Source organism: Oncorhynchus masou, chromosome 21 (assembly GCF_036934945.1).
Source record: "Oncorhynchus masou masou isolate Uvic2021 chromosome 21, UVic_Omas_1.1, whole genome shotgun sequence".
Taxonomy (NCBI): domain Eukaryota; kingdom Metazoa; phylum Chordata; class Actinopteri; order Salmoniformes; family Salmonidae; genus Oncorhynchus; species Oncorhynchus masou.
Window position 1 is genome coordinate 50,197,977 of NC_088232.1, and position 13,898 is coordinate 50,211,874.

At 44.7% G+C, this 13,898-nt stretch overlaps 1 protein-coding gene across 1 annotated transcript in view; it reads left to right on the forward strand.

Moving 5' to 3' along the window:
- The window catches only part of LOC135508471 (MAM domain-containing glycosylphosphatidylinositol anchor protein 2-like), a 219,020-nt gene that overhangs the window by 69,106 nt on the left and 136,016 nt on the right, over window positions 1-13,898 (forward strand). The window contains exons 3-4 of the mRNA XM_064928684.1: window positions 8,078-8,252; window positions 11,092-11,288. Of these exons, the coding sequence (XP_064784756.1) occupies window positions 8,078-8,252; window positions 11,092-11,288 (372 nt within the window). The remainder of the gene's footprint in view (window positions 1-8,077; window positions 8,253-11,091; window positions 11,289-13,898) is intronic.

Genomic DNA, 13,898 nt, shown 5'->3' on the forward strand with positions numbered 1-13,898 from the left:
TTTTCTTTTTATTGGCTTTTTCTTTGCAATTATGCCTTATTGGTGTTGAGACTGGTGAGATTAAGATTAGCCTTTTAAAGTGATAAACTTAGATTAGCTAACACAACGTGCCATTGGAACACAGGAGTGATAGTTGCTGATAATGGGCCTCTGTACGCCTATGTAGATATTCCATAAAAGAATCAGCTGTTTCCAGCTACAATAGTCATTTACAACATTAACAATGTTTATACTGTATTTCTGATCAATTTTCTGTTATTTTAATGGACAAAAAAATTGCTTTTCTTTCAAAAACAAGGACGCCAAACTTTTGAACGGTAGTGTAGATCAAGTTCAAAGTAATCCTTGACAGAAAAAGAATGCAGTTTTGAAACTGCAGTAAAAGCGCAGTAACTGCAGTCAACTGGTATTTTGGACACAGTAATTGCAGAATATACTGCACTCTAACACCTCGATCACAATGACAGCGACATTCCGCAAAATGTTACTCAGCATCATCTGGATATGTGTGCAACAAAAGTTCAAAGTTCTGCTACCATTTCCGTCAAGCCGTCTACAGATATAGTTTGATGTATACCTTCGATAAATCCAACCTATGTACCACACAGAACACCCTGCAACTGCTATTGGAAATGAATGTACTTCTGGTGTACCAAAATGCAATAACGCTGTCGGTGTGATCGAGGCGTAACTGCAGTTATACTGCACTCTGACTGCAATCTTTTTTCGTAAGGGGTACCTATGAGACCTGACTATACAGTGGTCCATCATGAAAATCTTTGTTTGTTTTGTCATTAACAGCCGCTAGGACTCAACCCAGTCAGATAGCATAGTTGACAATGATAATATCTGCGGCATTGTCCATTGTCTTTCATTGTCCTAGTCTGAGTCAAATTGGAATTCTGAATGGCTTTTTTGGTGGGTGGGGGGGGGGCAGTGTCTGGGGGCCTAGAAGTTTTAAAGCTGCTTTCTCTCTATTTACTGAGTAAAAAGCTACAGCGGTTTAACTTAAATCCAAACTTTGAGGTTCAAGTTGCTGAGAGAGAGAGGACATCCTATTAACCCTCCCACCAAAAAGAAAGCCGTGTGTAGTTAAGCCCCATGAATTCCAAAGCTGTTCCTTAACCAACACCAATATGAGTGTAAACAAATCCATGCTACCAACCATCTTGAGCAAAGCATGAAATGTATTTTATCCCCCTGATCGCCACCCAAAGCTAGGTTGCGACTCTGTCCGGCCTCAGAACGTGCCTCAACCCCAGTGGTATTATTGTATTTATTCTTTCCTCCACACCCGTGGTGCCGTGAGAAAAGTATCACCAAACCAGACCAAAAGTTATCTGTCTTGGAATATGGGGTTGTGAAACGTTTCAAATTAGCGAGTGAGAGGGTATGATTTGCAGGGTGGAGGTGGTGGAGGGTGGGGTGGGGGTGTTAGTGGCTGCACAATGCCCGCCCCACACGTAACATTCTTGAATGGATCTCTGCTTCAGCTCCGTGGACTGCAGATCCCGCCTTCCCCGCTCATAAGTAGCCCGTACAGGAAGGCTCACACGGGCCCCAGCCAGGTCAATTCCAGGGCTGAATGGACAATTTTCTCTAATTATCTGCATGACTGCCAGAGGGATTGTAGTATAGTGGGAGTGGAGTGTACAGTCATGGCCAAAGGTTTTGAGAATGACACAAATATACATTTTCACAAAGTCTGCTGTTTCAGTTTGTATGATGGCAATTTGCATATACTCCAGAATGTTATGAAGAGTGATCAGATGAATTGCAATTAATTGCAAAGTCCCTATTTGCCATGCAAATGAACTGAATCCCCCAAAAACATTTCCACTGCCACAAAAGGACCGGCTGACATCATGTCAGTGATTCGCTCGTTAACACAGGTGTGAGTGTTGACGAGGACAAGGCTGGAGATCACCCTGTCATGCTGATTGAGTTCGAATAACAGACTGGAAGCTTCAAAAGGAGGGTGGTGCTTGGAATCATTGTTCTTCCTCAGTCAACCATGGTTACCTGCAAGGAAACACGTGCCGTCATCATTGCTTTGCACAAGAAGGGCTTCACAGGCAAGGATATTGCTGCCAGTAAGATTGCACCTAAATCAACCATTTATCGGATCATCAAGAACTTCAAGGAGAGTGGTTCAATTGTTGTGGAGGCTTCAGGGCACCCAAGAAAGTCCAGCAAGTGCCAGGACCATCTCCTAAAGTGGATTCAGCTGCGGGATCGGGGCACCACCAGTACAGAGCTTGCTCAGGAATGGCAGCAGGCAGGTGTGAGTGGATCTGCACGCACAGTGAGGCGAAGACTTTTTGAGGATGGCCTGGTATCATGAAGGGCAGCAAAGAAGCCACTTCTCTCCAGGAAAAACATCAGGGACAGACTGATATTCTGCAAAAGGTACAGGGATCGGACTGCTGAGGACTGGGATAAAGTAATTTTCTCGGATGAATCCCCTTTCCGATTGTTTGGGGCATCCGGAAAAAGCTTGTCTGGAAAAGACAAGGTGAGCTTTATCATCATTCCTGTGTCATGCCAACAGTAAAGCATCCTGAGACCATTCATATGTGGGCTTGCTTCTCAGCCAAGGGAGCGGGCTCACTCACAATTTTGCCTAAGATCACAGTCATGAATAAAGAATGGTACCAACACATCCTCCGAGAGCAACATCTCCCAACCATCGAGGAACAGTTTGGTGACGAACAATGCCTTTTCCAGCATGATGGAGCACCTTGTCATAAGGCAAAAGTGATAACTAAGTGGCTCGGGGAACAAAACATCCAATATTTTGGGTCCATGGCCAGGAACGTAACGGCAGATTTCCAAAACCGAAACAGAACCATGTGGTGAAAAACACAGACACGGAAACAAACACCCACAAACCAACAGTGAAACCCATGCTACCTAAATATGGTTCTCAACCAGGGACAACGATAAACAGCTGCCTCTGATTGAGAACCACATCAGGCCAAACACAAAAATAGAAAAACATAGAAACACAAACATAGACTGCCCACCCCAACTCACGCCCTGACCATACTAAATAAAGACAAAACAAAGGAAATAAAGGTCAGAACGTGAAAGTCCCCCCCCTCCCCCCGCGGACTCCGGCCGCAAAACCTGAAACTACAGGGTGGGGTCTGGGTGGGTGTCTGTCCGCGGTGGCGGTTCTGGCGCGGGACGTGGACCCCACTTCACCATAGTTCTAGTGCGCCTCTTCGCCCACCTCCATGGCCTCATTAAAGCGGCGACCTTCGCCACCGTCCACGGACTGGGTACCCTAGACATGGGTCCCGAATGGACGGGGGATTCCGGCAGCGCCGGACAGACGGGGGATTCCAGCAGCTCCAGAGTGAAGGGCGATTCTGGCATCGCCTGGCTGACTGACGGCTCTGGCAGATCCTGGCTGACTGATGGCTCTGGCAGCTCCTGGCTGGCGGCTCTGGCAGCTCCTGGCTGGCTGGCGGCTCTGGCAGCTCCTGGCTGGCTGGCTCAGGGCAGACGGGAGACTCTAGCAGCTCAGGGCAGACGGGAGACTCTGGCAGCTCAGGGCAGACGGGAGACTCTGGCAGCTCAGGACAGACGGGAGACTGGCAGCTCAGGACAGACGGGAGACTCTGGCAGCTCAGGACAGACGGGAGACTCTGGCAGCTCAGGACAGACAGGAGACTCTGGCAGCTCAGGACAGACGGGAGACTCTGGCAGCTCAGGACAGACGGGAGACTCTGGCAGCTCAGGACAGACGGGAGACTCTCAGGGCGGGAGACTGGCGGCTCAGGACAGACGGGAGACTCTGGCAGCTCAGGGCAGACGGGAGACTCTGGCAGCTCAGGACAGACTGGCAGCTCAGGAGACTCTGGCAGCTCAGGGCAGACGGGAGACTCTGGCAGCTCAGGACAGACGGGAGACTGGCAGCTCAGGACAGACGGGAGACTCTGGCAGCTCAGGACAGACGGGAGACTCTGGCAGCTCAGGACAGACGGGAGACTCTGGCAGCTCAGGACAGACGGGAGACTCTGGCAGCTCAGGGACAGACGGAAGACTCTGGCAGCTCAGGGCAGACGGGAGACTCTGGCAGCTCAGGACAGACGGGAGACTCTGGCAGCTCAGGACAGACGGAAGACTCTGGCAGCTCAGGACAGACGGAGACTCTGCAGACAGACAGACGGGAGACTCTGGCAGCTCTGGACAGACGGGAGACTCTGGCAGCTCAGGACAGACGGGAGACTCTGGCAACTCAGGACAGACGGGAGACTCTGGCAGCTCAGGACAGACGGGAGACTCTGGCAGCTCTGGACAGACGGGAGGCTCTGGCAGCGCTGGAGAGGAGGAAGGCTCTGGCAGCGCTGGACAGACAGGAGACCCTGTAGGCAGAAAACGGAGAGAAGGCCTGGTGCGGGGGGCTGCCACCGGAGGGCTGGTGCGTGGAGGTGGCACTGGATAGACCGGACCGTGCAGGCGCACTGGAGCTATTGGGCACCGAGCCTGCCCAACCTTACCTGGTTGAATGCTCCCCATAGCCCGACCAGTGCGGCCGCACTGGGCTGTGCTAGCAAACCGGGGACATCATGCGTAATGCTGGTGCCATGTACGCCGGCCCAAGGAGATGCACTGGAGACCAGATGTGTAGAACCGGCTTCATGGCACCTGGCTCGATGCCCACTCTAGCCCGGCTGATTCGAGGAGCTGGAATGTACCGCACCGGGGACACCATGCGCTCCACAGCATAACACGGTGCCTGCCCGGTCCCTCTCTCACTCCGGTAAGCACAGGAAGTTGGCACAGGGCTCCTACCTGGCTTAGCCACTCTCCCTGTGTTCCTCCACCAATACATTTTTGGGGCTGACTCTCGGGCTTCCAACCACGCCGCCATGCTGCCTCTTCATACCAGAGCCTCTCTGCCTTTGCTGCCTCCAGCTCTGCTTTGGGGCGGCGATATTCCCCTGGCTGTGCCCATAGACTGCCCACCCCAACTCACGCCTTGACCATACTAAATAAAGACAAAACAAAGGAAATAAAGGTCAGAACGTGACAAGGAAACTCCCCAGACCTTAATCCCATTGAGAACTTGTGGTCAATCCTCAAGTGGCGGGTGGACAAACAAAAACCCACAGATTCTGACAAACTCCAAGCATTGATTATGCAAGAATGGGCTGCCATCAGTCAGGATGTGGCCCAGAAGTTAATTGACAGCATGCCAGGGCGGATTGCAGAGGTCTTGAAAAAGAAGGGTCAACACTGCAAATATTGACTCTTTGCATTAACTTCATGTAATTGTCAATAAATGCCTTTGACACTTATGAAATGCTTGTAATTATACTTCAGTATTCGATAGTAACATTTGACAATATCTAAAGATACTGAGGCAGCAGACTTTGAAAATTAATATTTGTGTCATTCTCAAAACTTTTGGCCACGACTGGAGTCTAGTATGGTGGAGGTGAGTGTAGTGAGGAAAGGGAAAGCCTTCAACTGAAATGTGTCTTCCTCATTTAACCCAACTTAACCCCTCTGAATCAGAGAGGTGCGGGGGTCTACCTTAATCAACATCCATGGCGCCCGGGGAACAGTGGATTAACTGCCTTCCTCAGGGGCAGAATGACATATTTTTACCTTGTCAGCTCGGGGATTCTATCTTGCAACCTTTCGGTTACTAGTCCAAAGCTCTAACCACTAGGCTACCTGCCGCCCCCATGTACAGTATATACTGTATATGTAAATTAATCTGATCATGTATATTGTACTGTATTTGTAAATGAAACTAATCTTATATACTATATATGTCAATTATACTGATTGTATATACTGTATATGTATATTAAGCTGATCGTGTATACTGTATATTTTTATTTTACCAGGGAAGTCAGTTAAGAACACATTCTTATTTTCAGTGACGGCCTGGGAACAGTGGGTTAACTGCCTGTTCAGGGGCAGAACGACAGATTTGTACCTTGTCAGCTCGGGGGTTTTGAACTTGCAACCTTGCGGTTACAAGTCCAACGCTCTAACCACTAGGCTACCCTGCCACCCCAAATGTATGTAAATTAAGCTGATTGTATATGTAAATTATACTGATCGTATATAATATATATGTAAATTAAGCTGATGGTATATACTGTATCTGTATATGAAACATCCATTCAGATGGATAGCCAGGCAGCAGGAGACTGGTGTTCTCATCCTCTGCCCTTCTCAGATCACTAATGCCAGGGATGCCTAGTTTCTTCTTGCCTTGTTTCAGATGCATTTCTCCTCCAAACACTCAAACACATGAAATACTTAATGTGGGCGGCAGGTAGCGTAGCGGTTAGAGCATTGGGCCAGTAACCGAATGGTTGCTGGCTAGAAGAATCTGGCAGTGTTCCCTTGAGCAAGGCACTTAACCCTAATTTGCCCCCAGGACGCCATACTACTATGGCTGACCCTGTAAAACAACACAGGTTTAGTGCCGAGAATACCTCAAAGAGTTGCATGGAATTGTCAGAGCTGTTTTCCTGTGGTTCAGTTATAGTTCTGGTTTTCTCAGAGTTCTCATGCTGTATGGAATCCAGACTCACTGGAAGGCGTTGGAATGTAAGACACGTCGTTGTCTCACAAGAACCACTCCGACACAAGCCACCTTCTAAATATTTGATGCGCTTTGTCCTTTTAATGGCTTTTGAATAGCGCCACAGATATACATTTCACTCAGTTTTACCATCAATATTTTTTTAATGTTTTATTTATTTCCCCTTTATTAAACCAGGTAGGCCAGTTGAGAACAAGTTCTCATTTATAACTGCGACCTGGCCAAGATAAAGCAAAGCAGTGCGACAAAAAACAACAACACAGAGTTACACATGGGATAAACAAAAGTACAGTCAATAACAATAGAAACATCTATATACAGTGTGTGCAAATGGAGTAAGGAGGTAAGGCAAAAATAGGCCGTAGTAGCGAAGTAATTACAATTTAGCAAATTAACACTGGAGTGATAGATGTGCAGGCGATGATGTGCAAGTAGAAATACTGGTGTGCAAAAAAGTAAATAAAAACAATATGGGGATGTGTAAGGTATTTGGATGGGCTATTTACAGATGGGCTGTGTACAGCTGCAGCGATTGGTAAGCTGCTCAGATGGCTGCTCAGATATTTAAAGTTAGTGATGGAGATATAAGTCTCCAACTTCAGCGATTTTTGCAATTCGTTCCAGCCATTGGCAGCAGAGAACTGGAAGGAAAGGCAGCCAAAGGTCGGTGTTGGATTTGGGGATGACTAGTGAAATATACCTGCTGGAGCGCGTGCTACGGGTGGGTGTTGTTATCGTGACCAGTGAGCTGAGATAAGGCGGAGCTTACCTAGCAGAGACTTATAGATGGCCTGGAGCCAGTGGGTCCGGCGACGAATATGCAGCGAGGGCCAGCCGACGTGAGCTTACAGGTCGCAGTGGTGGGTGGTATATGGGGCTTTGATTACAAAACCGATGACACTGTGATAGACTACATCCAGTTTGCTGAGTAGAGTGTTGGGGGCTATTTTGTAAATGACATCGCCGAAGTCGAGGATCGGTAGGATAGTCCGTTTTACGAGGGTATGTTTGCTGGCGTGAATGAAGGAGGCTTTGTTTCGAAATAGGAAGCTGATTCTCAATTTAATGGATTGAATTGGAGATGCTTAATATGAGTCTGGAAGGAGAGTTTACAGTCTAGCCAGACACCTAGGTATTTGTAGTTGCCCACCTATTCTGTATGTATCTATTACAGTATGATATGTTCTTGCTGTTCCCCAATAGAGAGAATATTATGGACAAATAAAGAAAATGTGGTACTATTGATTTTTATTGATTGTTGTTTATTCACAGGCTGAATAAAGCCCATATTTGAAAAAATAAACATTATTAGTCCATTATTTGACCTCTTCTAAAACATGCACTACATTGGCTCATTTGAATCCAGAATAACAGGTGTGTTTTGCAATATAATTTATCCCATGGCTGACCCAATTTACCGTCAGTCCAGCCTGTTGTCCATAGCATTAGTCCTCGGTCAGCAGATGTCACCTCTGACCTCTTATCTCTTTCCCACACCAGATCCGATGGACCAAAACAGCCGGTAGTGCCTCGGACCGCTTCCAGGACTCCAGTGTGTTCAACGAGACCCTGCGCATCACCCGCATCCAGAGGCTCCAGGGAGGACGCTACTACTGCAAGGCTGAGAACGGCCTGGGCTCCCCGGCCATCAAGTCCATCCGAGTGGACGTCTACTGTGAGTGGACAGGCCTCGGTCGCCTGCCTGCCCTTTTCTTCCACTGCTCTCCCCCGGTGTTCGCAGCACACATCATCAGTTTTGTCCTTTCCCCCCCTGCAGATTGCCTGTGTCCACTTACCCATGCCTTGCGTTTAAACTACTGAAGGACAGGCATTCACTCGCTCTCTCCTAGTCCTTACCCTCCCAGGCAACATGACGTTGTGGCTGAATGAAAGTCATTTTAAAGCAGGTTAAAGCAACGTGGCTTTTTGAAATACATTAAGGTCTAAAAAAGAAAACCACCACAGGTAGGACATTGCAGTGAATGAAATGTGCCATACACTCGCTTGAATGGTCCAAAGTAGTGCACTCTATAGGGAATCGGATGCCATTTGGAATGCATAATTAGACGCTTGAAGTCCTGCTGCCGATTCCTACATTGCAAATGTGGAAAAGCAGCAACCACACCTCAGGAAGGGTGTATTAAATACCCACTGGGTAAAAAAACTGGTTGAATCAACATTGTTTCCACGCCATTTCAACCAAAAAAAAACATGTATGTGATGATGTTGAGTCAATGTGTATAACTGATTGGATTTGCAAAAATTATCAATGTCAGAGGATTTCATATTTTTTTCACCCAAACGTTTAACCTAAATCCAACGTCATGGTTGATTTCACATTGAATTCACATTAGTTGGCAACTCAACCAAATGTAAATAAAAACTAGACGTTGAACTGACGTCTGTGCCCAGTGGGGAGAGAGTTCACCCAAATTGCAAATCTAATTTTATGGCTATAGAAAATAGCTTGTGGACCCAGAGAGATAGCCACACATTGGTGTTCACTTTGAATTCTCAAGTAGTACTTTATAGTGTTTCATTTGTGCAGCCGTTTTAGGTCTTGGGAGACGGATTGGGTTCAGCATTTAGATGGTGAATTCATTAATCGTTCTAATTGCTCTGTTTATCAGGGCTGATAATTGCAAATTGACTGAAATGAAGCATTATGCAGATACTGCAAGTTTTAGTCCATCACATTACTGGTGTTTGCACACCTCACTCTCTCCAAAGCAGCGATTCAATTTCCAAATGTCAGAGGACAGACATAATGTATGGGTTTACTGTGGCAGGCTAGATGGATATACTTACCCTCTGTGGATGAGTTGTATCTGAACTAACCCTAACCCCTAAAAGCTTTACGCTGCAATCTTACCCTTCCCCCCCTTCTCCTTCAAAAGAGTCAGCTACAAATTCCTCAACCCCAACAAATGAGGTTGATCGAGTCAGCGTCTCCATGTTTGAAAATCCAGTGTGCCCCGGTAGCCGGGAGCTGAAAAATACAAAAACAAGACAAATGTGGTGCGTCTGCACTCTGTTCTTCTGAGAGAAAGGAGAGAACGAAAGGATAGATGGGTTACTGCTGAGATACAAGATAAATAAGAGGAGGAGATGGACAGTGGCAGACAACATTGCCAGGGGGAGACAATGAGCCACAGAGCCATTACCCCTGACTCAGAGATCAGAACCCTTGCGTATTGTCTCATGTGCTCCACTGGGGGAGTCTTTTATCCATCCTGCCCTCTTTGCTACACCAGCTGATCAAAGCAATGACACGTGAAGCTGTTTCGCTGCCATTCAGCGATGCCGTGTTGGAATCCTTGCAGGTTGGTAGAGGGTGTCTGACATCAAATTAGAAACTGTACGGACTAACTGACGCGGACTAATCTACAAAGCCATTTTTTATTATAACAAAAAAAGTAAAAGATGTTATAATGGTTTGTATAGGAAATGAGTCTGGCTCTGGACTGCCCGTGGCAGTAGTTAGTCGGCTGGTGGAAAACAGCTTTTTCAAGGTGCTTGTTTGCATCCCAAAGTAACCCATACTAGGTGGCTCTTCCGTGGAGCACTTTTTTGTCATTAGAGAGCTTTTATCAAACTCACATTTTTTAAAAGCTCCCTCTTGATTGGAGCGGGAGCTTTGGAGTCTAAGTGGTCCTTTTCACTGAAATTTGCCCCCCCCCCCAAAAAATAAAATAAAATCTAAGCACCTTAGTGCAGTGTGTGTGTGAGTCTGTGTTTAATTGACGCTAATGAATGGGGTTGAGGATTCCTGGCATTTCGGACGTATAACAGAGAATACAAAAGTGTCATTTTTATGTGGTTGTAGACTGTAGAAGTCAGGGATTCTCATTTTTGATGCTCTCCTGAAAAATATAAGGATATATACAGTGGGGAGAACAAGTATTTGATACACTGCTGATTTTGCAGGTTTTCCTACTTACAAAGCATGTAGAGGTCTGTAATTTTTCATCATAGGTACACTTCAATAAAAAGCAAATGAATTACTTAAAAATAATACAATGTGATTTTATGAATTTTTGTTTTAGATTCTGTCTCTCACAGTTGAAGTGTACCTATGATAAAAAAAATACAGACCTCTACATGCTTTGTAAGTAGGAAAACCTGCAAAATCAGCAGTGTATCAAATACTTGTTCACCCCACTGTATGAATTTATATGATATTTCACACTGCATTTATATGATTGATATGGTATTTATAAGGGAATTACATTTGGCATAAAAACACATGTTTTTTCCTTCTTTTCATGCACTTTTAGCGTGAGTGCATCACAGGCTCCATTGATGAGCTTAAGGGGGAACATTTGATCGCAACAGATGACAACAACCACTTGAACCAGCACAGTTCATTAAATCCCAGCCACTGTACATAAATAGGTCCCTGGGACTAAGTAGATCATGTAATTGCACTTCATGCTTTGACCTTCACAAGTGTGTGGCAAACAAAGACTGCTTGGCGGCACCTTGATGCCATTGTTTCTATGTTCTTGCTCTAGATTTGGATGATCCCATTGTAACTGTCCACCAGAGCATCGGGGAGGCTAAGGAACAGTTCTACTATGAGAGGACGGTGTTCCTGCGCTGCATGGCTAACTCCAACCCCCCGGTGCGCTACAGCTGGAGGCGTGGCCAAGAATTCCTGTCCCAAGGCTCGGATAAGGGCGTAGAGATCTACGAGCCCTTCTTCACACAAGTAAGCCCAGAGTCCACACATGCTGCAACAGCTAGATCAGGGGTCTGCAACTCGTGGCCTGGGGGCCAAATCCGTCCCGAGAGCTGCTTTCTTGTGGTCCCACTAGGGCTGTGGCTGTCACAAAATGTCGTCAGCCAGTGATTATCAAGCAAATAACTGTCGGGTCTCACGGTAATTGACCGTTAATTTATATAAACACATTTAGCATCTCCTGGCTTCCATATACAGCCTACAAGCCACTGATGCAGACCTTTGGAACATCTACATTTTAAAAAGTCTAATAAAGCCATGTAATATAGCCTATACCTTCACAATAAATACATGATTTATTTTAGACAGATCTAAAGAAACATGATATGAAGAAAATGTAGTATATTTCAGAATAACAGAATAACTCTGAGTTGTCCTCCGGTTAGGTCCTGATGTGGCTATGCCAAAATGTCTGTGGGCTACGGTAGTTCATTTAGCAGACAACATTTGCTCAGAATTCCATTGCATTATTTTATATTATTTTATAGTATGAAGAATACAATTGAACAAAGCTGAATAAACAATTTGAGGGAGTTCGCACATGCAGCTTTTCTGTGTTGAGCGGTTAACAAAGAAATAGGTACTCCTATATTCTTAATTTAGGGTTATTAATGTAACTTTAGTTGTTCTACAAACGTTGGGCTATATGTTTGAATTTTCAATACATTCTAAGGCTGCATGATGCGACTCTAAAGATGATTTTTAAAAAGTAGCTTGAAAGGCATGAGCTCTGCTTAGTTTTTTTTGCGCAGGCTGTACACACTTCATTAGTCTCTCATTCACAATTTGACAAGCACTTGATAATGCCTCGAACTTCACTGCGGCATCCTTTGTGGCCTTAATGCCCCGCAAAAAATCTATGCCTTTTGTGGCCAGTGGCCGTTGTTTCCTTGGCCCGTAGTGCTGCGTTGTGCCCTTTTCCCTGAGTGCTGAACGCTCTGAAGTACCTCTCACTCACATGGCACTCCATCACGTGATCGGGTCTTTCTCACAGGCTACAAGTGAAGATAGACATATCGGGTACGCACCTGCACATGTCTTTATCCATTTCCGAGGTGCATATTGAAGATATTGGAAGAATTATCCACATTTACTTTTCGTCAGCCAACAAGAAGAGTAGGCCTAACAAACAGCAAAAGCACTAGCCTATGTCAAAATACTATCCCCAATAGTACAACAGTCGACTTATTCTATTCTGTGCGAGAAATACATTTTACAAACATAGTCTGGGACAGTTGTGGGATGCAGTAGATCCCAAATGAATACAAACACTAGCATTAAAAAAATAAATGTTTAGCTTAAAATGTTGATAAACTATTAGGCTATTTCTTCACATTTTAAGCGCAGGAATGTGCACATGGTAGTAGGCTATAAGCGCAAATGTTCCGTTAGTGGGAAAACACCATTATCAAAAGTGAGCGCAAATGTGATTATGCATGTGATGCTTTTATTATAAAGGTGCATTTATATGGTGAAAATTAACTTCTCCAAACTTGAAACTCACACACTGCTTATGTATGTCAGTTAGGCTCTACCCCCCTTATAAAGCGGATTCATGTGCATCATTTTAAGAAGTTATTTGGCCACTTTAGTTGTGATACAAACATCAAAACATATAGGCCTATGGGCTAGGCTACATGAGGTGTGTGACGATAATTATAAAAAGTTGCAAAAGAAAGGCTTTGTTTCTTATGCTGGGCATCATTCACAAGTGATAATATATAATTCACAAGTGATAATGTATAATTCACAAGTGATAGGCTAGTATTGTCATCCATCACACAATTATTGATTTAATCTTGTCTTTACATATACTAAATAATATACAGTACCAGTCAAAAGTTTGGACACCTATTCATTCCATCGTTTTTCTTTATTTTTACTATTTTCTACATTGTAGAATAATAGTGAAGACATCAAAACTATGAAATAACACATGGAATCAGGTAGTAACCAATAAATTGCTAAACAAATCAAAATACACTACCTTTCAAAAGTTTGGGGTCACTTAGAAATGTCCTTGTTTAAAAAAAAGAAGAAAATAACATTTTAGGTCCAATAAAAGAACATACAATGTATCTGAAATACAGTGTAGATGTTAATGTTGCACATTTATTATTATTATTTTTTATTTCACCTTTATTTAACCAGGCAGGCCAGTTGAACAAGTTCTCATTTACAACTGCGACCTGGCCAAGATAAAGCAAAGCAGTGGGACACAAACAACAACAGTTACACATGGAATAGACAAACGTACAGTCAATAACACAATAGGAAAAAGTCTATATACAGTGTGTGCAAATGGCGTGAGGAGGTAAGGCAATAAATAGGCCATAGTAGCGAAGTAATTACAATTGAGCAAATTAACACTGGAGTGATTGATGTGCAAGTAGAAATACTGGTGTGCAAAAGAGCAAAAAAGTAAATAAAAATAATATGGGGATGAGGTAGGTAGATGGCCTATTTACAGATGGACTGTGTACAGCTGCAGTGATCGGTTAGCTACTCAGATAGCTGATGCTTAAAGTTAGTGAGGGAGATATAAGTCTCCAACTTCAGCGATTTTTGCAATTCGTTCCA